This window comes from Nannospalax galili, unplaced genomic scaffold, assembly GCF_000622305.1.
Source record: "Nannospalax galili isolate Female #2095 unplaced genomic scaffold, S.galili_v1.0 scaffold25, whole genome shotgun sequence".
In the NCBI taxonomy this organism is placed as follows: Eukaryota; Metazoa; Chordata; class Mammalia; order Rodentia; family Spalacidae; genus Nannospalax; species Nannospalax galili.
The window spans coordinates 4,391,982-4,416,629 of NW_008355642.1; the positions used below are offsets into that span (position 1 = coordinate 4,391,982).

The 24,648-nt window shown below is 41.3% G+C and overlaps 1 protein-coding gene across 1 annotated transcript; it reads right to left on the reverse strand.

Moving 5' to 3' along the window:
- Nucleotides 1-1,855: 1,855 nt before the first annotated feature.
- Nucleotides 1,856-23,296, reverse strand: Prps1 (phosphoribosyl pyrophosphate synthetase 1). Its single transcript, XM_008852976.2, has 7 exons — nucleotides 23,030-23,296; nucleotides 12,879-13,062; nucleotides 11,704-11,802; nucleotides 10,270-10,394; nucleotides 7,590-7,763; nucleotides 4,135-4,294; nucleotides 1,856-2,868 (listed from the first exon to the last, which is right to left on the reverse strand). Exons 1-7 carry the CDS (start codon nucleotides 23,149-23,151, stop codon nucleotides 2,776-2,778), a joined length of 957 nt encoding a protein of 318 aa, XP_008851198.1. The 5' UTR covers nucleotides 23,152-23,296; the 3' UTR covers nucleotides 1,856-2,775.
- Between the last annotated feature and the right edge of the window lie 1,352 nt (nucleotides 23,297-24,648).

The window sequence follows — 24,648 nt, forward strand, 5'->3', positions numbered from 1 at the left end:
GAGTATTGGGGTTCAGTTCCCAGCACTTACATGGCAGATAACAACAGTTAATAACCCCAGTTCCAGGGAAATTTGATGCCCTCCTTTGACCTCCGGCGAGCATTGCACAATATGGGTGCACATACATGCATGCAGGTAATATGCTCATACATATAAAAATATAAAAACAGTAAAATATTTTAAAAAATAACTCACTCCCCACCTTTAAAATTTTGCTTTACCAAGCATGGTGGCACACACCTTTAGTCCTAATACTTGGGAGGCAGAGGCAGGTGGATCTCTGTGAGTTTGAGGCCAGCCTGGTCTACACAGTGAGTTCCAGGCCAGCTGGAGCTATAGGGAGTCCCTGTCTCAAACAAATTAATTTAAAAAATTGTTTTTTAAAAAATGACTAAGACATTAGGATTTCACCCACTGTAGGAAAAGGTGCTTCCTTATGGCATTTTGCTGAGTGTCATAGGAAGTTGTCTTCCTTCAGGTAATAGGGATCAAAGGTGAGGACTGAGGCTCTCTTCAGAATGGTCTCAAAGCCTCACCTAAATAGCTGTCCCTTATTCAGTTTATATGGTTTCAGTTATTCAAGGTCAAAAACATTAAGTGGAAAATTCCTGAAAGAAAATCATTTCTAAGTTAACTGTGTGCTGTTCTAAGTAGCGTGAGATCTGCTGTCTCATAATTCTGCCCCGGGCAGGCCTAAATCATCTTTTTGTCCAGCACTTGCATACTCTATATGCTAACAGGCTGTTGGCCTTAGTTAAAACAAAACTGTCCCTTACTTCACTTAAAGGTCCCTTACTTCACTTAAAGGTTCCAAGGCACAACAGTGTAGTTATAATTGTTCTATTTTGTTCATCGATTATAGTGCCAAGTCTATGAATAAAACTTCATGGTGGTCACATATGAATATATGTACAGGGGAGGTCTAGAATATAAAGGGTTCTATGAAACCTGTGCTTTCAGGTATATACCAGGGGTCTTAGATAGTATTTTCTATGGATAAGTAACTACTGTACTTGAAAATGATGAACCTTGACCTAATGGCTCAATACTTCAGGAAATAGCATAATTAGCATGAAAAAGCATCAAGGCTTCCTCAGCTTCTTCCAGAACAAATATGTCATGTTAGCCCCTCTTGAATCATTTTTATCAAAAGTCTAACTGCAATAAAGCTATCCCAACATTCAATGAAAGCATAAGTAAATAAACAAAAGCAGGCCCAGTTTTTTTTTTAAAAGAAGCCCCTGCACTAAGCCCTAGAATCATGGAGGTTCCCATAGAAAAAGCATCCTTATACAATGACGTACAATGAAATCCATTTAAAATTTTGGAATGCATTATAACTCATGCTTGAATTCTGCATGTTTACCTTTTCAAAAGTTATACTTAGGGCTGAAATTAAATGCCAAACACTAGTCAATGAAGGAAAATGATTACATTAGGTAAAACTGGTTCAGAAGGCATAGGAATTTGGGTTCCTGGGAGTAAGCAGCAGAGACCCAGTAGGTAGTATGCATCCTCTAATTCTGCTATAGTGCACAGAATTGAGATTATGCTTTATTCTCAGTGAGCCCCAGATTAAAAGTCTTTTAATCACTGCCTTGGTTTCTCTTAACAAGGGAACTAAAATGGTTTGGTGGAAACGAAGCCAGTAAGAGCTATCACAGAACAGTAAGACATCCAAGCCAGCCGGGCGTGGTGTAGCACGCCTTTAATCCCAGCACTTGGGAGGCAGAGGCAGTCGGATCTCTGTGAGTTCAAGGCCAGCCTGGTCTACATGGTGAGTTCCAGACCAGCTGGGGTCTCCAAAAAAAAGACATCTAAGCCACTTTTTAAAGAAATTTAGTAGACACAGACCCAAATTGCACACATAACACTTTATTAAGTTTCTTCTACAGGAGACTATGACATCAAACTGTTTAGCAGAAATCTGAGTTCAACTGAGAGGCCAAATGGATCCAAGGAAGATGAAAATTAAATACTTAAAATAAAGGCACTATGACACCACCGAAAACCTAGTACCACAATGGCAGTAGGCTAGGGAAGATTACACTATAGCAGATTATCTAAAGTGAATGTTAGCAGTTACACAGTGGAAGTAAGTATGCCTTACAGAAGACGATGGTACAATGATCACTGAGCCCAGGAAGATATTTGGCCAGGAAAAGGTCAAAATGGCTGATGGTAAAGCCAAATAAAAAGGAATAGATACAAAAAATTCAAGCTATACAGTTAAACAGATGATAATGGATCAGGCTTCTTCCTCCCAAGAAACAATTACTGCATTGAGTTACTTGCCCCTGCCTCACAGGGTGCTCAACTACTAAAACTATATTTAAGGTTGCCCAGGGCTCATAGTGTAGCATAGACCTCTGAAAACTTACACATGGGCTAGCTTTGTTGCTAGTTTGTTCTGAACAAAGACAAAACCCCAAACATTCACATGCAATGGATTCTGAGTTTGCCAATCACATCATAAGGGTCTTATGGAATACCTTCAATAATCTATATACCTTGCAGCAGCCGAGCTCTATATAAAGCTGCAAGGCTCACAAAACAGCCACAAAAGCCAGGATGAAAGAATGTGAGTAAGACATCCTAGCAGCTAATATCAAACTGTCTTTTTCAATTTAGGAGAAATTCTAATGTACCTAATGCGGGATGTAAAAAGCTACACTGGAGTAGGCTGGGTCTTCTGCTGAACTTGTCATCAAAACCAAGAAAAAACAAGGGGATAGGGTTGATTTTATTTTCAAAAACCTTCAGAAGTCAATTCTGTTATAAAGGAACATGGCTGAACAGGTAGGAAACAGACTCTCCATTGTGAGTTCTCCTGATGGCTTCTGCAAGGATCATAGAGATGTCAATCACCTAGAAAGGGAAGAAATACACCAAGTTAGCATGCACGGACAGAGTTCACTGGCCCATCTGTAGCCTAGACAAGCAGCCTGGGAAGTCCCCTTTCTAAGGATCCTGCACTCAGCTACTCTTCATAACAATTTTTACTATAATCACTTAGGAAAAAGTCAAGTTGCTAATAATAGAGGAAACCCCATAAATCAGGATCATCAAGACAGTGATAGCAGCCTAAGCTCCTAAGAACATGCCTATAATGGCTAGAGTGATGGCTCAGTGGTCAAGAACACTTGTTGCTCTTCCAGGGGACCCAAGAGTTCAGTTTCTAGCACCAATGCCAGGTGGCTAACAAGCACCTATAACACAAGCTCCAGGGAATCTGATGCCTTCTTCTGGCCTCTGCATACAAGTGGGACACGGACACGGACGGACACACACACACACACACACACAAATTTTAAAAACAAAAAATAGAACATATTTACAATCTCAGCACTCAGGAAGCTGGGGCATGATTGTCAGGAGTCTAGGCTACAGAGTGTGCCCCTATTCAGAAACACCAAAGCAAACATCAACAAAATATACAAAGAAGCCAAACCTTCAACTATTCAAGAGCCTAAGGTAGAAGGATCTCAAATTAAAGGCCTGTCTGGGTTACAAAGGGAGTTCAAGGCCATTCTGGGTAACTTAATGAGTCTGTATTTAAAAATGAAAAGGGAAAAAAGAACAACAAAGGAAGGCTAGAGATTCAGTGGCACTATTTGCCTACCAGAGCAAGGCTCTGAGTTCCATGCCCAGAACCACAAATAAAAAGCAAAAACTTAAGTTAAAATAGTTAAGGTATATAGGCATGGTGGCACATGCCTTTAATTCCAACACTTGTGAGATGGATTCTAGGCTACAGGGCGACTCTATCTCAAAACAAAATAAGAGCAGCAACAAAATCCTTCAAAAAAAAAGTTAAGGTTCAGGGTCTGGAGAGATGGCTCAGAAGTGAAGAGCACTGGCTGCTCTTGCAGAGAACTGGGGTTTAGTTTCCAGCACTCACATGGCAGCTAAAAACCATCCAGTTCCAGGGGATCCGACAACCTCTTCTGATCTCCGCAGACATTTCATGCTTGGGTAGATTTATACGCGTGCAAAAAACTTATGCACATAAAATTAAAATAAATGTAAAAATTTACAAAAAAGTTAAGGTTCAGAATTCAGATTCCTAGTTTAATATATGTTACTACCTACAAAACACTTAAGGTATGCTTTGTTTGGAAGAATCCTTCTCACCTGTATTTTGGAGCAATGCTTCATCTTGTCTTCCTGAGGTATGGTGTTGGTAACCACTACTGCTTCAAAGCACGCATTGTTGATGCGAGAAATGGCTGGGCCAGAAAAGATTCCATGAGTCAAGATAGCATAAACCTGGGTAGCTCCAGCCGAGAGAAGTCTAGGGAGGAAAGAGCTGATTAATCTGACAAGTAACAACAGAATCTGAGTTAGGAAGAAAGTATTAACTGTCCTAGCTAAACACCATAGACTGGGTAGTTTAAGCATAAACTTGTTATTCTAGAGTCTTCCAAATCCAATATCAAGTACAGATAAGGTAGGTTTCATTTTGAAATTGTTTTCTGGAATTACTATGTGTACTAATTGTGTGCTTATAGGACATTCTTGTGCATGTGTAAAGGGAAAGTGCCCATAATGCCTCTAGCATTTTCTTATAAGGGCACTGATACTATGAGGGCTCTGCTCTCAAGATTTCATCTAAACTTAAATATCTTGTAAAGGTAATCCCCCAAACCATCATATCTGGGTCTAGGACTCAACACATGAATTTTAGGAAGACTCAGTTCTGTCCATATAAAGCTTCAAGATCCAGATAAGTATCAAGGATCAAAAGACTCAAAATCACCAGGCCTGGTAGCATATAATTTTAACCTCAGCACTGGGAGGCAGAGGCATGGGGGGAATCTCTACCAATCTGGTCTACATTGTGAGTTCCAGGCCAAATTCTGCCTCAAAAAATAAAACAAATGATTTAAAGTCAATATCACTGAAAATGAGCCCAACCAGGAACCCTTGCTTTGGAGTGTTCTACCACTGGTGAACTGATAAAAGTAACTTTTTATCATGTTGTCATTGATGTTTTTATAGTGTGGATTTTTAAATTTTATTTTTATTTAGAGTGTGTGTGTGTATATGTGTGAGCATGCACATGTCAGGGTGTACCTGTGGTGGTGTGCTGGATAGCTTTAGTATCAACTTGACACACCTGGGTTGAGGGAGCCTCAATTGGGGAATTGCCTTCATAGGACTGGCCTGTGGCCATGTATGTGGGGAATCTTCTTGTTGAGTGATGTGGGAGGGCCCAGCCCACTGTGGGTGGTACCACCCCTGGGTAGGTGGGTCTGTGTTGCATAAGAAAGCAGGCTGAGCAGGGGCCAGGGAGCAAGTCAGTAAGCAGTGATCCTCTGTGGCCTGTGCTCCAGCTCCTGCCTCCAGGTTCCTGCCCTGAGTTCCTACCTGGGTCTCCCTGATGAACTGTGACCTGGGAGATGTAAGACAAATAAACCCTTTCCTCCCCAAGTTGGTAGTGGTCACAGTGTTTTGTCACAGCAATGGAAAAACAACCTAGAACAGGTGGTAAGAGTAAGAGGACAATTTATGGGAGTCAATTCTCCTTCCACCACGTGGGTCCTGGGTTTCCATCTCAGGTCATTAGGCTTGTTGGCAAGAGCCCTTACCTGCTGAATCATCTCACTGCCTAGGATGCGGATTTGTTAGATAACTTAGCACCACTTCACTAACAGGATGAAAGAGGTTTTATGACGATCCAAGCCAAGAATCACTCAGTACCCAAACTGATTTTAAGTACTTATTATGTGCCAGGCATGAACACTTAGGAGTTTAAAATTATTAATTGCTGGGATTTAAGATTCTACAGAAAAGTGATGGCATGTAGCCACAGATTTAGGAAGATTATAGCGAGCTCAGAGGTAATGTGAAAGATGAACTGGGGAAGTAAGAGACTAGAGACTGAAATGGGAGGGCAAAGTGGGAAGACAGTTTAGAAACATTCAGGCAAAAAGTATTCTGAAGAGCAGAGTAGCAGCTAAAGCTGGCCATGCTGGCACATGCTTACAATTCCAATGCTTGGGAGGTTAAGGCAGAGGGCTCAATGGAAGTTTAAGGCCCACCTGTGCTATATAGTGACTTTGAGGTTAACATTGGCTACATAGTGAGATCCTGTCTTAAAGCCAAATAAACCAACAAAAAAGTAGAAGCCATGGGCTAGAGACATGGCTCAAAAGGTAGTTTGCTGTATAAGCATGAGGACCAGAGTTCAAGGCCCAGTACCCACATAAGTCAGGTGCAGTGGTATGGCCCTAAAATCATAGTGCTTGAGAGGCAGAGACAGGAAGATCCCTGGGGTTTGCTAGCAAGCCAGTCTAGTCAAATCAATAGGTTCAGTAAGAGATTCTGTCTCAAAAAATAAGGTGGAGAGACTGAAGAAAACATCCAACAATATCAGTCTCTAGCCTCCTGACACAGTAGAATCTATAATAGACAGAAGGTTAGAAACAAGGCTTGGCCAGGTATGGTGGCACAAACCTATAATCCCAGCACTTGGGAGATGGTGGCAGGAAGATGAGGTTTTTAAGGTATACATGAGACTATGTCAAAAAAATCTCAAAACCTACCTGCAGTTCCCAAAAGATAACTTTCTAATTTATGAAAATAAAATTCTGGTAACATTGCCCAGAGGGTAAAAGTACTTGTTTCCAAGCCTGAAGACCTGAGCTTGATTTATGTGTCCCACATAATGGAAGGAAAAAAAAATTCCTGAAAATTATCCTTACCTCCACTCTAGTCTTGTCATGCATGCACACACACATACATACATACATACAAATTTTTTAAAAAATGTACTAATGAGAATATATATAAATGTAATTGTACAGTTAAAAATGATTTAGTTGGCTACAGTGGTGCAGGTCTTTAATCCTAGTGTTTTGATCTCTGTGAGACTTAGCCCAGCCTGATCATCATCATGAGTTACGCCCTGTCTAAAATACACACAAAAAAGGCTGGACATGGTGGGGCATGCCTTTAATCCCTGTACCTAGAAGGCAGAAGCAGGCACATTTCTGTGAGATCAAGACCAGTCTGGTCTACATAGTAAGTTCCAGGCCTGCTGGGGCTACAGGGAGACCCTGTCTCAAAACAAAACAACACCCCCCCCCAAACAAAGAAAGGATAAAAAGGCTAATTGTGTTATTTAGATATTGTTTTAACTGTTTAAACTTAATTTTGAACATTATGGTAGCACAAAAGTACCATGCATTCAGCAGAAATTCTATATGGAATTCAGATCTTTCCCTGAGCTAGCAATGCGCACTTCAATACTGACTCACCACAGCTCCCAGTCAGCTGTGTAATCATGAGGGGAGGAATCCAGTCTACAGTAGGCTGTGTTACTAAGCTAGGGCATTCAGAAGTTTAGGCATATACAATGGATTTTCAATTTTTGACAGTTTCAACTTATTATGGGTATACTGGATATGAAAGTATCACTATAAAAACCAAGAGAATATGAAATAGTGAATACTCACTTTTACATGTACTCAAGACTAGCAGGATGAAAACCTCCCAAAGCTACTGACCCCTTCAGCTGTTTGAAAAATAGCAAAGCAGCAGGCAGCCTTTTGCTTCTAACTACTAGTCCAGCACTCTGCACTCACTTGTCAGCAGCATGACAGATTGTACCACAAGTGTCAGCCATGTCATCCACAAGTATAGCTACACGGTCCTTCACATCTCCTACTAGCACCATGCGGTCCACTTCATTGGCCTTCTTCCGCTCCTTGTGAATCAAGGCAAAATCCACATTCAATCGGTCTGCAATGGAGGTCACTCTGCAAAATAGGGGATATTCAAAGTTATAAAGACAAATATGTGGCTTCTACAGCAGAAGAAAGGGCTTACAAGGTTGGGAGTATAGCTTCACAATAGACAACTTGTTTAGCATGCATGAGACCCTGGGCTCTACCCTAGTACCCACATATATAGAAGATTCTTTTCTAGGAGAACACTCCTAGAAACTAAAACAGTTCCCAGGGCTAGATAGAAGAAATCAATTATCATTGACATCTTAAATACAAACATTATAAATTGGATTTTATGGATTAATGTCTCTATAATACCAATAGCAGTAAAGGAATATATATATATATATATAACTCAAACTTAGATAATCATTTGTTCTAGGTATAGGTACCAGTCCTGGGAAGCAGTATATGCTGAGGTACATTAGTATACTAAATTAAAAACAGAAGGGAAGAGAGAAGATCTCATTAGCTAAAGCAGGGAGTGTACAGTTGTCCCACATTCCATCAAGGAAGGCTTGTGACTGCAGATGTGGTGAGTATGAACCTGAGGCCAGAGGACATGAAACACTGTCCACCCTTTCAATGCATATCCGTGCACTTCTTTCCCATGATGGTGGAAACACAACCACCAACTGGTAAGTGTCAACTGTACCTGGTCACCAAGCTTGGGAATTCCTTTTACAAATGCTAAAAAGAAAATTAAACCAATTAACCAGACAAACTGGGCATGTGATCCTGAAGGTCGAACTATGTGCAAAGGAACAGAATTTTGACATTTTTTCCTTATTAAAGATAATACAAGTCACACCAAAAGGAAGGTTAAAAGACATGTCTGTTGGCAAACAAGTCCACTCAAGCAGAAAGTCAATGTAAATGACAATGGGCTGCCCATGACGTGTGCCCATGCGCCACTGTGCAATCTTTGTCATGCGTGAACAAAAAGCTCGTGCTTCAGGTTTTGTGTTTTTAAATGTAGCAATGATTAAATTATAGCATGTCCTATTTTCTTTGTGACTAGAATTTTTGCTGGACAGCAGAGAACCTCTGATCGTATAAGGTTTGCAAGTCAACTCTAGGCAACATTAGTACTTTGATCTAAAGGAACCACACTGTGTTCTCTATTGCTATTGCTTAGGAACCTAACACCAGTGCTAACCACTGTTCTTGGAATGATGATACCCAAGACAAACACATGATCAATGCCTTCAAGTGTCCCAAACTGTTCGTGCTCACTGGCCAAGACACTCAGTCACCAAGAAAGCAGAAAAGTTACACACTTGAGTGGAGAACTACTGTGCCAATTGCTATCACACAGGGATCCTTACCTATTCCCCAACCCTGCCAAGACTGAAGTGAGCAGCACTCACTTGGAAAATACTCCATCACTATAAAGTAATTAGAATAAAAAATTACAAAGAGCAATAGCAAGTCATCTGTGGAAGGCAGCTTTCTTTTTCTCAACTTCAAAAAAAATCCTGCTTGATTATTTCAAATGATCTATTTTCTAAGTCCCCCAGGAAGATGTGAAGATAGTGCTTAAGAAGTTAAGACAAGTGTGATTAACTATCCATGTAGGGATGCTTTTATGCTGCCACTAGTATCACAGATCGTAATTAGTGATTGCATGGGGTTCATTAAGCCACGAGAGCTCAAGTTCTCAGCTTATCAGCTCCAATGAAGTTACTGAAATTAAAGAGGCTAAATTACCTTTTCCTAATCATGTGTTTTGCATCCCTTCATTCTATTTCCACAACAAGAACATTTGTCATTCTTTTCTTTGTATGACCAACACTGAGTAATCCAATCCACTAAGAAAATTAAGGGCCTGCACTATGTGTGCTTTTAAAGTACTGTAACTACCAATCCCTGGCAATAGGTTTGTTTAAAAAATTTAGGGTCCTGGCTTTAAATAAAAATACCACACTTTAGTTGGATGTACTGGTACACACCTTTAATCCCAGCACTTCGGGGGAGGCAGAGCCAGGTGGATCTCTGTGAGATCAAGGCCAGTCTGGTCTACATAGTGAATTCTAGGCCAGCTGTGGCTACAGAGAGACCCTGTCTCAAAAAAAGGCCCCCCCCCAAACAAAACAAAATCACAATTTATTTCCCTTCCTGCTTAATATTTTAATCCCAAGGACCAAATTATCTAACCAACAGCTTTACAAGAGGTATGTAAAGCTTTCTTATCCAGTAACATGGAGTTTAAAAGCAGCTGCCATTCACTTCACATGAATTTTCCCACCCTTCCAGTAAGTTTATAGCAATGTTGTTAGCTCTGTAGTGCCATGTTACTAATGTGATAGTCAAGCCCATAATTGCAATGCCTATTTAGGGCTCTCTGTCATATCTTCCAAGCAGTGACTCGGGCCAGTAAAAAGAATAAAAATGTATCAAACACATATGTACTAGTCACTGCTACATTCAGTCTGAAGTACTTAAAAATAAAGTGTCATTTGGACAGAAAGTACCACACTGTTGATATATCTGAAAGATGTTGGCAGTACATTAAGAATGGTAATTACAACCATACCTCTTGGCTCCACCAGCATCAGGTGAGACAATAGTACAGTTCCTCCACTCAGAGATATTCTCCCTAATCCACTTTAAGACAGCTGGCTCTGCATATAAATTGTCCACTGGAATGTCAAAAAAGCCCTAGAGAAAGAAACTGGGTTAGCTCTTTTATCTTTTTTCTCTTCCATTTATGAATGACTAACGTACAGAACATGAAGCCATCAGGTAAAGGTGCTTGTGGCCAAGCCTGATGCCCTAAGTTTGATCACCAGAACTGTCTCACCTACACATGCATGACAGCCTGCTTGCAACCATGTGCACCTCCATATCACCCAACCCCGCCACATAAATACTTTTTTTTAATGGAAGTAATAACTTAGACACAGAGAACATCTTACTACAACTTTCAAACCAATGAGAAGGCATGCCCAGGGTGCTAACTAAACACAGCCTCCTCAAAGCTTGGTTGAGAACTCCCAGCCAAGATCAGCAACACTGGTCATTAGCCAACCCACATCTGACCACAGGAAATGAATGAGCCCTTGTGAAGAACAGTCAAGTTCAGCCAAAAGCTAGGAACTGACCAGTCAATGCTCAGACACACATGAATGTACACTGTTTCACGTCACTGTCGGTACTGGTCCAACTGGGAAAGCAGCTAGAGGTAGTAGTAGCATGGAATAAAGATTTGGGGGAAGATATCTATAACGAATGGTTACACTTAATAACTAGATGGCAGGAGATATATGTTCTACTTCTAGTTGACACGAATTATTTGAATTTCTCTATTGTTTTCTAAAATATGAATATACTCTTCTGTTCTATGCACTTCCTCACATTACCAGAAGACTCAAGTAGTGACAGTTTTAAGTCTACTTATATTTTCAAAACAGGGTCTACTCTGTAGCCCAGACTACCTTGAAACTCACAATCCTCCAAACTCAGCCTTCCAAGTGCTAGGATTGCAGATGCACTACAATATCTGGCTGAAAGCCTCCTCCTTAGGTAGTATAAAATAAGTATGGCACTTTATTCCCCTTGCTCTAGGTTTCTATGAAAAATTATTTAATGACTGTGGGTCTAAATTTTAGGCTATGAATATTCAAGAGGAATAATATTGATGATAATAACTACCATTGTTGTGTACATGTTACCAGCTGAGTATTATATTATAGATTTAATTTATTACTTTAGATTCATAAGAATACATGTTTAAAAAGTAACAATGTTATAAAGATAGTTTTTGTTCTTCCCATAATACCAGACTGCCTCACTATCTAATCACCTTTTTTCTTTCCAGTTTCTTTCTAGAGAAAAGATCTTGCTATCTTGACCAAGCTGGTCTCAAAACCCCTGCCTCACCTTTCAGCTTCCACATGATATGCATGTACCACCATGCCTGGCTCTCTGCCCAACTCTCTAACTCCCAATATTTAGCTTCCATTGATACCTGAATTTGAGAAGCATGTAGATCCATGGTGATAATATGATCTGCACCTGCTACAGATAGCATATTTGCAACAAGCTTGGCAGAGATGGGAGCTCGGCTCTGAATGAAAAGGAAGAAAAAAAGAAAACAAATCCCAATATGAAAAATAATCCATTTGCTTGAGAAACATCTAACAAGTACCTATATATAAGATATTATTCGGGCTGGAGATGGCTCAGCGGTTAAGAGCAATGACTGCTCTTGTAGAGGACTCACTCAGGTTTGATTCCCAGCACCCACATAGCAGCTAACAACTGTCTATAACTCCAGTTTTAGGGAATCCAATGCCCTCTTCTGACCTCCTCGGGTATTGCATGACACAAGTGCACTTATACACGCAGACAATATACTCATATACACAAGAAATAGTGGTGGCACACGCCTTAAATCCCAGCACTCAGGAAGCAGAGGCAGGCAGATCTCTGTGAGTTCAAGGCCAGCCTGGTCTACATAGTGAGTTCCAGGTCAGCTGGGGCTACAGGGAGACCCTGTCTCAAAAAGACCAAAAAAAATTAATAAATTAATTAAAAAAAGACAATGCCGGGCGTGGTGGCACACGCCTGTAATCCCAGCACTTGGGAGGCAGAGGCAGGCGGATCTCTGTGAGTTCAAGGCCTGCCTGGTCTACATAGTGAGTTCCAGACCAGCTGGGGCTGCAAGGGGACCCTGTCTCAAAAAGACCCCCCCCCAAAAGACATTAAGCTACCAAGAAATTCATGGAAAGAGATGAGGCCACTAATTTTTTTGAGCACATTATAATCTAGTACAAACACTAAGTGGAACAATATTCTTCCAAAAATGGATGCATTTCAGTACAAAAAATTATCTTTCTAGCATGTTTTCTTAATGTTTAGTCTTAATATAATTAAAAATATACATTATAAGTACACCGCTTTTAAAAATCAATTGTATGTCTATTGTTTTAAAGACAGGGAGGCAGTTAAGGAAATGTGGTTTTTAAAATGCCCTGTAAATATATAACTGATAGTTAAGGACTTTGTGACTTTGGGCAATGTTCCTTCTTCCTCTACATAAAAAAGATCATGAGATGGAGGTATAACTCAGTGGCAGAGCACTTGCCTACCATGTGGAAAGCTCTAGGTCTGATAGCCAGCACCATTAAAATCCATTCCTACCTTATCCTTCTTATCCTGCCGGGCATAAGGGAAGCATGGGATGACTGCAGTAACCCGGCTGGCTGAAGCGATCTTGCAGGCATTAATCATGATCAGAAGCTCCATCAGATTGTCATTTATCTCACCACAACCACTTTGAACAATGTAGACATCTTCTCCGCGTACACTTTCACCAATTTCCACACTAAAATAGAAAGAGTCAAGCACAATCATAGATTTTTTTTGAGCTCACACTGCAGCTCTCCAGATAGTAAGGTCTAGAAAACAGCACCACTGCTAGTGTTAGAGATGGGCTAGCTTCATAGCACCCCCTCTACCATACCAACAATTCATTTGGTAAATATTTTTTGCTTTACTTTTTTTTCCTTTTTTGGTCTTTTTTGAGACAGGGTCTCCCTATAGCCCCAGCTGGCCTGGAACTCAGAGATCTTCCTGCCTCTGGGACTACAGGCATGCGTCACCACACCCGGCTGCATTACTTTTATTTTATATGTATTGCGTGCATGTATGCAAGTACACCCATGTCATGCAATGTCTGTGGGGGATAGAGGGTGTCTAATCGCCTGGAACTGGAGTTACGGACAGTTGTTAGCCACCATGTGGGTGCTGGGATTTGAACCTGGTGTAAGAACAGCCAGTGCTCTTAACCACTGAGCCATCTCTCTAGGCTCTCATTCAGTAAATATTTAATATGCTTATGTTAAGACACTGTGCTAGGAATGCAATGGTGAATGAAACAGATGGGGGCTTTGTTTGACCTCATTCTGTGATAATTATTGTGGCCCAAGCAATAAATCTTGCTTAGTAAGTTACTCAAGAAAAATTTATGATTAAAAAAAAAAAGAAGTGCTGGGAGGGTATTGCCAGCAAGATGTCTTAGCAGATACAGACTTCAAGCCCTGAAGCCCACATAAAAGTGGAAGGAGAGGACTGACCCCACAAAGTAGTCCTCTGACCTCCACACACAACGAAATGTTTAAAGTGTAAAAATTGGGACAAGGGTTGGTGGTGTACATCTATAATTCCAATACTCAGGAGACTAAGGCAAAGTGATAGTGATTTTAAGGCTAGCCTGGCTACATAGAGACCTTGTCTGAAAAATAAAAATAAAAGAGCTGAAATCACTGAAATTAAAAATAGGGAAAAAAATAAATGAAACAAAAAGTTGACTTATACAGGAAGGAAAGAATAAATACCATTGATGAACCTCTAGGAAGAAAAGCAAACAGCTTAAGTGGAGAATTCTATTAGCATTTTAAACAGAATTAATGCTAATTTGATATATATTTTCAAGAAAACAGGTGAGAGGTAAACATTTTAAGACATTTTATGAGGGCAATTACTCAGGTACTGAAACCAGATGAAGATGATATTAAAAGACACCATAGAAAGGGAGAAAACCTACAGTTATCTTAAAATTCATTTTTTTGTAAAACTAGGGATCGAATGCAGGATTTATTTATTTTTGATTTTTTTGAGACAAGGTCTCAGCCCAGGATGGTTTCCAACTCACTCTGTAGCTGAGTTTGTCCTTGAACTTTTGATTTTCCTGTGTCTACCTCCTGAGGTACCACCATGCCTGTTATCAACACTCAGTAGGTTGAGGCCAGCCTGGGCTACAGTGTGAGATCCTGTCTATATAAATACATTAAAAAAGTAAAGAAAAGAAAGAAGTAAAGAAAATGAGCACATTACAGCTGTGTATACTCAAGTAAACCATTACTGCACCCTTCAGTGAAAGGCGAGGCAATAGTAGTGGTACATACTTGTACTCCCAGCATTGAGGAGGCTGAGGCAAGACTTCAATGAAAGCCAGAACTATATACCATTACTTTTCTTCAAGAAAAGAAAAAAAAGGCCTAATGTGTCTCAAAATATTTCCTCCCTAGCTAGTCATTATCAGCCACATTCTCTTTCCTTATATTGCTTGAACATACCTTTTTCCATTCCACAACCTCTATTTCTTCCCAGTATCTAGAATGCCCACAACTACCTTACCCATTTTGGGGGGGCCTCCAACCAAAATGCCTTTCCTAAAAGTCTTATTAAAGGAATCAAAAGTAGCAGAGCTAAGGATGTAGCTTAGTTTGAGATTGCTTGCTCAACATGCATGGGGTGGGGCGGGGGTGGGCTGGGTTAGATCCCAACTAATCATAAATTGGTTGCATCCTTTAATTCCAGGTGGAGACACGGAGGATCAGGCTATATAATAGGCAACTTGAAAAATGTGAAGCCACTTTGTGTTATACACATATAAATGTGACTAAATAAAAGCAACACAAAACTCACTATCAGTCAATTACACTCTATGTATAGCTCTTATTTGTGTACTACTTCAAATTAAAAAACACATTTTTAGATGGGTGGGGTGACACATGCCAGTAATCTCTGCACTCAGGAAGCTGCAGCAGGACGATCATTGAATTAGAGGCCAGCCTAAGCTACACAGTGAAAACCCTGTCTCAAATACAAAGCAACAACACAATAGTCCAACAAAACCATGGCCAGTGAGATAGCTCACTATTAAGGTACTTACCACAGATCCTGGCAACCTGAGTTCAATCTCCCAGACCTATGGTGGAACATGAGAATGGACTCATGTCGGATGTCCTCTGACCTCTACGGGTATGTGCTGACATGCTCCACCTCCACAAATGTAATAAAAGATTGTCTTAAAGGTGCCGGCTGCCATAGCTGGAGGACCTGAGCTCCATCCCTAGGACCCATGTGAATGGGAAAATCGACTCCTACAAATTGTCTTCTGACCTCCACACATATTCTTTCTCTCTTTCTCTCTCTCTCTCTTTCTCTCTCTCTCTCTCTCTCTCACATACACACCTCTCTCTCTCTCTCTCAATAAATGTAAAACATTTTTTAAAGATTGTTTAAACTTTGCACTCGGGAGGCAGAGACATGGGGATCTCTGTGAGTTCAAGGCCAGCCTGGTCTACATAGTGAGTTCCAGGACAGCTGGGCCTACAGGGACACCCTGTCTCAAAAAGACTGAAAAAATAATCTATGCATTCATGACAGGGAGAACTGGCAACACTGGCTAGTACTTCAATATTAAGGGATTACTGTCAATATTTATGTGTGTGTACAGGTTGTATATGCATATATGTGTATGAAACTAAAATAGATGAAACAAGGTTAGCCATAAACTGATAACTGTCGAACAGAGTGATGGATCTAGGGGGTCATTTTACCACTTTATTTCTGTATATGCTTGGAAGGTTCTACCACAAAAGGTTAAACAGGGGCTGGAGAGAATACTCAGTGGTTAAGAGAGGGAACTGGTTTGGTTCTCAGTACCAAAGTGGTGCTGTGGTGGGCAGTTCATTGCCACCTGTAATTCCAGTTCCAGGAGACCTGATGCCCACTTCTTGCCTCCATGCATACCCACACACAACTCATATATATATTCATATAGACACAGACACACACAGAGAAAGCTAAAATGATTCTCCCCTAGTTATTCTCATCACTGAGGTTATTCTCTTCAAAACACTCAGTTATCATAAATGTTATGTTAATGATAAATGTTATCATCTCATTACTTATGGACTTATTTTTGTGTCTGTTTCCCTTCAGTGCACTGACAGACAGTACCATTCAGTTCCAATATGACATGACGAAAATGAATAGCCTTCTGGATTAGGTTGCCTCTTCCCTTCACTCTAGACAGCAGGCTTGCTACTGGGAAAACATATAAGGCTTTAGGCTTTGCAAAGTCATTCACTTCTTGTTCTATACTAGAAGCAGGTACAAATGGGGCTCTTTAAAAGACTGGCAAATGCATTCATACCCTTTTGCAACTATGCCATATTTAATTTGAGGTCCAACTACAAGCTGATGGGTCCATCAAGCTGAGATGGTCACAAAGTGATACTGAGGTAAGATAATAAACAATAGCAATTATGGACCTCTATATAGCTGACTCAATATAGTCTATTCTTTTTTTCCTTTCAGTTATGATGCTTAACTTGGTTAGCCTTTAAAAAACAAACAACAAAATATAGGCGGGCCATAGCGGCACACACCTTTAATCCCAGTACTTGGGAGGCAGAAGCAGGCAAAACACTCATATACTAATCGGACCAAACAAAAATATGTACATATATGTGAGCACCCATACAAGAGCAAGTGGAGGCCAGAGGCCAACACTGGGTGTCTCTGGATTGTTCTCCACCTTACTTTGAGACAGGGTCTCTCACTGAACCCTGAGCTGAGCTCACCCACTGGCTAGGTTGACAGACTAACAAACCCTCAGGATTATTTCATTTCTGCCAACACTGGGATGTGGGCAGTGACGATATGAACTCAGGTCCTCATGCTTGCTTACTATTACTATCCCCATTAAACCATCATCTCCCCAGCTCTAGTTCAGCTTTTATATGAACTTTGCCTGATACAAAGGGTAAGTATCCTCTCTACTGAAGACATGTTTTTTATCACTAAGATCAACCTTAAAAAAACAACATAGCTGGGAGTGGTGGACCACACCTTTAATCCCAGCACTTTCGAGGCAGAGGCAGGCAGAGCTCTGTGAGTTCGGGGCCAGCCTGGTCTACATAGTGAGTTTCAGGTCAGCTGGGGGCAACCCTATTTCAAAAAGACCAGAAAGAAACAATTTGATCTTTTTACAATCAACTATGCCAATGCCAAAACTACATTCTGAAAATATTCTTCAAGATTTACAGAAGCCCATAAAGCACAGAGCTCCCAAGAGGTCTTTTTAGAAGAACAACTTCCATGTTTTCCAAACAAGGCCTTGAAAGGCATGGCACAATACAGGAACAACTGGCCTCATGGTGGCTAATGAAGCATTTACAGAGGTTGAGGAAGGTTCAAGCCATCCTAAGCTACAGAGCAGTTTGAACCCAATCTGAATTACATGAAACCCTGTCTCAAAACAAAACAACCATAAATAAAATAAAACATGGCTGGTGTGTCTGAAGAATTGATTGAGATACGCTTTACATGGAAAATAAAACCTTATCTTAAAGAAGGCATAAATAAAAGGAAAGCATTTCTATAATTTCCACACCGAAATTATAGGAAAGGATCCATTAGGATAAATAAAATATGTTAAAATTTAGAGCATGATGTGTTAACTATAATCCCAGCCCTTTGGAGGCTGGGGAAAGGGGTTCTTGAATTTGGCATTAGCCATTGTTAGAAAGCAAGACTGTCTCAAAAATAGAATCATAGAATTATGCACACCATTAATCCCAGAACTCAGGAGGCAGAGGCAGAGGCAGGCAAATATCTGTGTGATCAAGACCAGCTTTACATACTACATAGTGTTCCAGGCCAGCTGGGGCTACAGAGCCCCCCCCCCCAAAGAATTAGCCAGTCACAGTGGCACACATCTGTAATCCTAGCACTTGGGGACCCTGGGGTATGATCTGCCTGAGTGTAAAACAAGGCTGAACTTAAACAATGCCTCCTTATAAGCACACTCCATTACTTACTGTCTTGTATCCAAAAGAAAGTGATAGCTTAAACACATCTGTTTTGGGGATTTTTTTGAGACAAAAGTGTCTCACTATATATCCCTGGATGGCCTAGACCTCCCTCCGGAGAGGGGGTTGGCCTTGAACTCAGATTTGCCAGAACCCTGGGATTAAAGGTGTGTCCCAGCCCCAGGTCTTTAATATTACCACTGTCCTTTGAGAGACTCCCAGGTAAAAGAACTGCTGGTTTTACAGCGCTTGAGGCCTTGATCAAGTGTTTCCAATAATTGAGTAACTTCAAAAAATGGTTGTGGCACAGGCCTTTCATCCCAGCACTTGGGAGGCAGAGGTAGACTCATCTCTGGGTTGGAAGCCAACCAGAGCTCTAGACCAAGGCTACAAGGCTACATAGTGAGATCCTGTTTCAAAAAAGGAGGCTAAGCCTCCCTATGCCTGTATTCCTCTTCCACATCTCACCTTCTTGAACCAGATCACTATCTCTCTGGGGGAAGAGAAGTCAGGCATACTGATTTCCAATAAGGTCATCTTTGCCCTCTACATGTGGGACCAGAGGTCTATGGCTGTAGTTTAAGAACACAGAATATCATGTGTACAATATACCACATACTCACCTATCAGTCAGGGTATTTGATTAGGAAGGTAGAGAACAAATGAACAATTTCACAATTGACCCCAGACAGTATAAAGGACAGGCTTCTTTCTCTAAGCTTTTAGATCAGGGTGGCTTATCTACTTATACAAAAGCCTCAACTATTAGTCAATACCAAAAATACCCACAATTGTTATATTGCACATTACTTGTTCTCAGTACATAAATATCCCAAAAATCTTTAGGAGTTTATATATGGAAGTCTCTAAAGAGCTTTATGAAAATAAAACTATACAATCCATTACATATGCTTTCAGCTGCCAGGGAGCCAAGGATGCAGTTAAAGTAACACTAACTTCAATAATCGTTTTACACCAAGTTTTTTGGCGCAATTACTACAGTCCTTTGTTCTATAAGGCTTCTAATATCTGATCAAAACCCTTGCTTTTGTGACTGTTGAAAAAACACTTCAAATACTTTCTTGAAAGCCGGTGAGGTATTAGTTATAAAACCTAATTATCTAGATTTTCCTGAGAGAAAACATGTTCTTTGGCACAAACAAAGCCCATCATTTTTAACAATATATGTCAAGAAAAAGGTAAAAAAGGGACAAAAATTTCCAAACAGAACAATTATCATTGCCAGTTTAAACACCCGAGAACATATGCTGAATATAATAGCTTTATGGCTTTAGCAGAAGGTGATTCCTTAAAATTTGTGTGTTCTGAGGCCAGGCATGACGGCACAGGCCTGTTAATCCCAGTACTCAGGAGGCTGAAATAGGAAAGCCTCCAGTTCAAAGTCAACCTGAGCTACACAGTGAGCTACTTTCTTAACATGTAAACAAATAAAAATCACGTGCTGGGTGTGGCGGCATACACCTTTAATCTTAGCACTAGGGAAGCAGAGGCAGGTGAATGAATCTGTGAGTTCCAGGCCAGTCATCGCTATATGGTCTCATAAAGAAAAGAAAAAGAAAGAAAGAAAATCACTTAGGTCGTTATCCACCAACTGCTTGTACCATTTTGATTATCATACTATTGAATAACCAATAGCTTAGCCATTTTTCAAAACCAGCTTAAAACTTAAAGCTAAAATTTCCTCAGCAAGGAAGGATGTTATGGGAAAGCAGTACTTAAAACTTAAAGACGTTATTTATATATGTTAAACATAAGGTGGTGGCTGGAAAGATGGCTTGGTGGTTAAGAGCACTGGCTACTGTTGCAGAGGACCCAGGTTTGGTTCCCAGCAGTCACGTGGTGGCTAACAATCATCTTTAACTCCAGTTCCAGGGGATCTGACACCCTCTTCTAACCCCCATGGGCATGGCACAACACAGGTGCACTTACACATACATGCGGGTAATACACACATACACATAAAAAAAAAATAAAAACAATAAAATTAAAAAAAAGAAGGTAGTGGAAGCTGGAGAGATGGCTCAGCTGTTAAGAGAATACACTTCTTTCCCAGGGGACTGAACTTCAGTTCCCAGTACCCGTATCTGGCAGCTCACAACGGCCTGTAACTCTAGCTCTAGGAGGATCCCACACCTCTGCCCCCCACTGGCACCTGCACTCATTACACACAGACACACATACACATAATTGAGAATAAAGAAATTTTAAAAATAAGGTGATGAAAAATGGTGGTACAAGTAAGGGTTGGGGGATACAGCTCAGTGGTAGAATGCTTTCTTAGTTTGTGTGGAGCCCTGGTCAATCCCCAGCACTGAAAACAAGGGGGGAAAAAACTTATGTTCACTAAAGATTTCAGAATCTCTATGGAACCAAAAAGCTAATAATTAAGCCAGACATAAGCAAACTAGTCAGTCAGCAATCACCCAAGTTGGGCTTAATCAAAATGGTCCATTAGACTGGCTAGGCATGGTGGTGCACGCCTTTAACCCCAGCACTTGGAAGGCAGAGACAGACAGATCTCTGTGAGTTCAAGGGCAGCCTGGTTTACATAGTGAGTTCCAGGCCAGCTGGGGCTACAGGGAGACCCTGTCTCAAAAATGCCAAAAAAAAAAAAAAAAGAATCAGTAGAAAACACTAGGCTGCTCAACCCCCCACTACCACTGCTACAAATATAACCTCAGATTCTGGTATATTACATTATGCAGTGGGCAGGATTAACACAATATATTCTTCACATTCTTTTCCCGGAGAGCATAGGAAAAAGAGTTAATAATCACAGGGATCAAAGTAAACCTCCCAATAAAAAGCATTCTTGTCCTCCTAGCTAAGCTGTCAGTCTCAAAGTCTGGTGCTGTTTTGTTTTCCTTATTGAGGTCCAAACAGCAGCTTGCACACCTCTTTTGGCTAAGGTATTGCCTGGTTACAGATGGTGCAGTGTTTACACTAGCATCTACAGCACATTTAACAGAATTCTAATCCAGGAAGAAGCTATCCATTACAGATGAACTTGTATCAGCTAGGTCTAAAAAATAAGAGTTTATAAGAAAATAAAGTAAAAAAAAGTCAGAAAATAATCCCATGTAATTTAAATGATAATTATTTTTTAAAAATTATAAACTTAGCCAGGGGTGGTGTAGCATCCTTTAATCCCAGCACTGGGGAGGCAAAGGCAGGCAGATCTCTGTGAGTTCAAGGCCAGCTGGGGCTACAGGGGGAGCCTGTCTCAAAAAGACCAAAAAACAACAAAAAAACCCCAACAACACACACACACAAACAAGCCCTTGACCCCTAACAGATGACTGTAAGATTATGGGCTGTGTTTGGGCTTTGTGGCTCATGCTTGTAATTCCATCACTCTGCAGAGGCTGTTAGAGGCCAGACCGATCTATGTATATAAGGAGACCCTGCCTCAAAAAACCTAAAACAAAACACAAGCAAATGAAAAGGATTGAGGGTTGTGCTTTTGTTTGATCTAATCTGCTACAGGATAACAAGAAAACACAGAACATCCATCAGAACTAAAAAGATTCCACAGTTAGCTGGAAGGAGCATTGAAAGAAGCATATAATCAATCATGTTACCTCTAAGATGGTCCAACAATGCATGTGGACAACCGGAAGAGGGGGTGGGAATTGAGTGATTGACAGATTTAGTGAGATGTCCTCAGTGGTCCTGGCCAGTCTAGAACTCCCCAAGTAGACCAGGCTAGCCTCAAACTTGTGGTGATCTGCCTCCCTCAGTCTCAGAGCTCTGATCTGATTGCAGGCGTGCACCACCACGCCTGGGTGAGACTCAGAGTTTTAATGGGTACGCATCGAAAAACATTCAGATTGCAATTCACTCTGAACACTATCTTGTCCTCATTTGTTGAAATTCAGGTTTAAGTTCTCTAGATTCCCTCGCACACAGCGCTAAGGGAAGAGGCAGCTATTGAAAAATGCGCTGGTGTGTTATCTCTACCAGTCCCGTCATTAAGGAAGGTCAGAGATTCCAATTCCACAACTAAGGTTTTACTAGGACTTTCGGGATGCCTCAAGCAAAGATGTTCGATATCAATGATGCAGAGTTAATGCATCACTTTATCCCATTAACTTAAGGATGGCTCGGATTCCTCCACTGACAATTCGAAAGACTATGAAAAACCAACGCTTACCAATCTAAAAAAGTCATAACATTTTCGCCCCCACAGAACAGAATACCAGTTTCTCTTAAGGACCATTACCACTTCAAAGCTAGAAAGACCACGAGGCGGCACAGAATACGGCAGCTCTCAAATGCAAACAAGTCTACAAGCCGAAAGCGAGCCCAGCCTGACGGCTCCACAGTGAAGAGACAAGCCACGTGTCCCCATGGCCCAGGCTCAGCCTCGGTCCCCCTCCTGGCGCTTTAGGAAGTCACTACCCAGCGCACTAGGTCCTCCATCCCTAGCCGTCAAACGCTCGGCGGCGCCTCCCTCTCCACCTGGACTCCACCTCACCACGCGTGAGGATGAACGCGACCCTCCCGCACGAAGCAAAATAACGGAAACAGCCCTTGGGGCACACTAACCTCAGCAGCCCCTTTCAGCCCTCCCCTACTACCCCTGAACTCCGGTGGGACCCCATCCCTCATGGCTGCCGCCCAGGGGCAGGTGAAGTGCGGTCGGGGTCCCAATTTCACCCTTACCAGGTCTCCTGATTGCTGAATTTCTTAGTCACCACCTTGCCGAGCTCCAGGCCCAGGCGATCAGCAATTTTTTGGGATAAATCCTGGTGGGAGCTGCCGCTGAAGATTTTGATATTCGGCATCTTGGGCGACTACCTAATGCGTTCTTCGTTCAGCGGTCCCTGCCGCAACGGAGACTGGAACCGGGGTCTGCTGAGAGCCTTAATACCGACCGCTCCGCGTTGCTACTCCGCCATCTTAGATTCCCGCCCTGTGCGCGGCTCTAAATTACCCAGCGCTCAGGGGGCGGGACCGCAGAGGAAGTCCCCACCCAGTCAGCCATGATTGGCTGAGCTGGAGCTAGGGGGGCGGAGTCTTCCGGTAGCGGTCCCGGCCAGCAATTCTCTCTTGTAATTGGCTGAAGGGCAAGAGTGGGGCGAGGCTAAAAAGTAGCCCCGCCTCCTGAGTAGCGCGGAGGTCGCCAAGCTCCTGCAGCAAAGTCTGAAGATGTTTCTGACACGGAGCGGGGGATGTGGGTGGTGGGAGACTGATGACGCAGAGGGCCAGATCTTTCCTGCAAAAGGGAAATCATCCACGTTTTCTTTTCTTCCTTTCTTTTCTTTTGTTTGTCTCTTTCTTTTTCTTTTTTCGCCTCAGGGCCAGAGGTTGATGGCCCTGGCTTGCAGTTCCATTTAAGTAAATCTATTTCATCAGGATGATAGTCACGTGAGCATGCAGGTTTCTGATCATGATTTTTATTTTTATAAATATGAGGTTAAATTAAAGCAGTTTTTCATTATAGAGACAGCCATAACATAGGCACATCCCGTCTAAAAGGCTTATTTACTCCTTGTAAATACCAAGTGTAGTTTTTACCTGAAAGACTAGTCCAAGGGGGAAAGTTACAGAAGGCATGTCGCTTGAGACAGTGCGGGAGAAAGTTGTATTTTGCTTCAACACTGGGATCTAGTATTTTCAAGCAAGGGAAGGCGTGTGACTTTTCCAAAACATTGGGTGTAAAGTTCTGATTTTAAGCTCTAAAGCTTGGAAAGAAAAGAAAAAAAGAATTATGGGACTTCACATAAAGAGTATAATGTTTAGGTCTGTCTGACACAATGGTATTATGGCAAGCTGGTGTTGTAATAATGACTTTTTTACATTGTTTTATTATTTTTATAATGATACCTGCTATGTAGACCAATGCAAACCTTTATTCTTACATCTCATTTTCACTAAACATACTCCAACCATGAATTATATGGAAGAGAAAAATCACACAATTTTAGTCAAAAGCAGCTGTACCAGGTATGGTGGTTCATTCCTATAATCCTAACACTGGGCAGGCTGAGGCAGGACGATTGTGAGTTCCAAACCAGCCTGGCATATATAGTGAGACTCTGTATTTAAAAAGGGAAAAAAGGAGATATAAATTAAAATAATTTAAGGAAAAAATGTCTGCAGACCTTTAGGGATAGGTGGACATGGACAAATTAGTCCACCAGATTAGGACAATGTATATGAGTGGGTGGATATTGGGATCATAAAAAATGAGATATGGATGTTTGTGTTTATTGTTGGTTTTTGTTTTTGTTTGTTTTGAGACAGGTTTTCGATACCTAGCCCTGGCTGGACTGGAACTC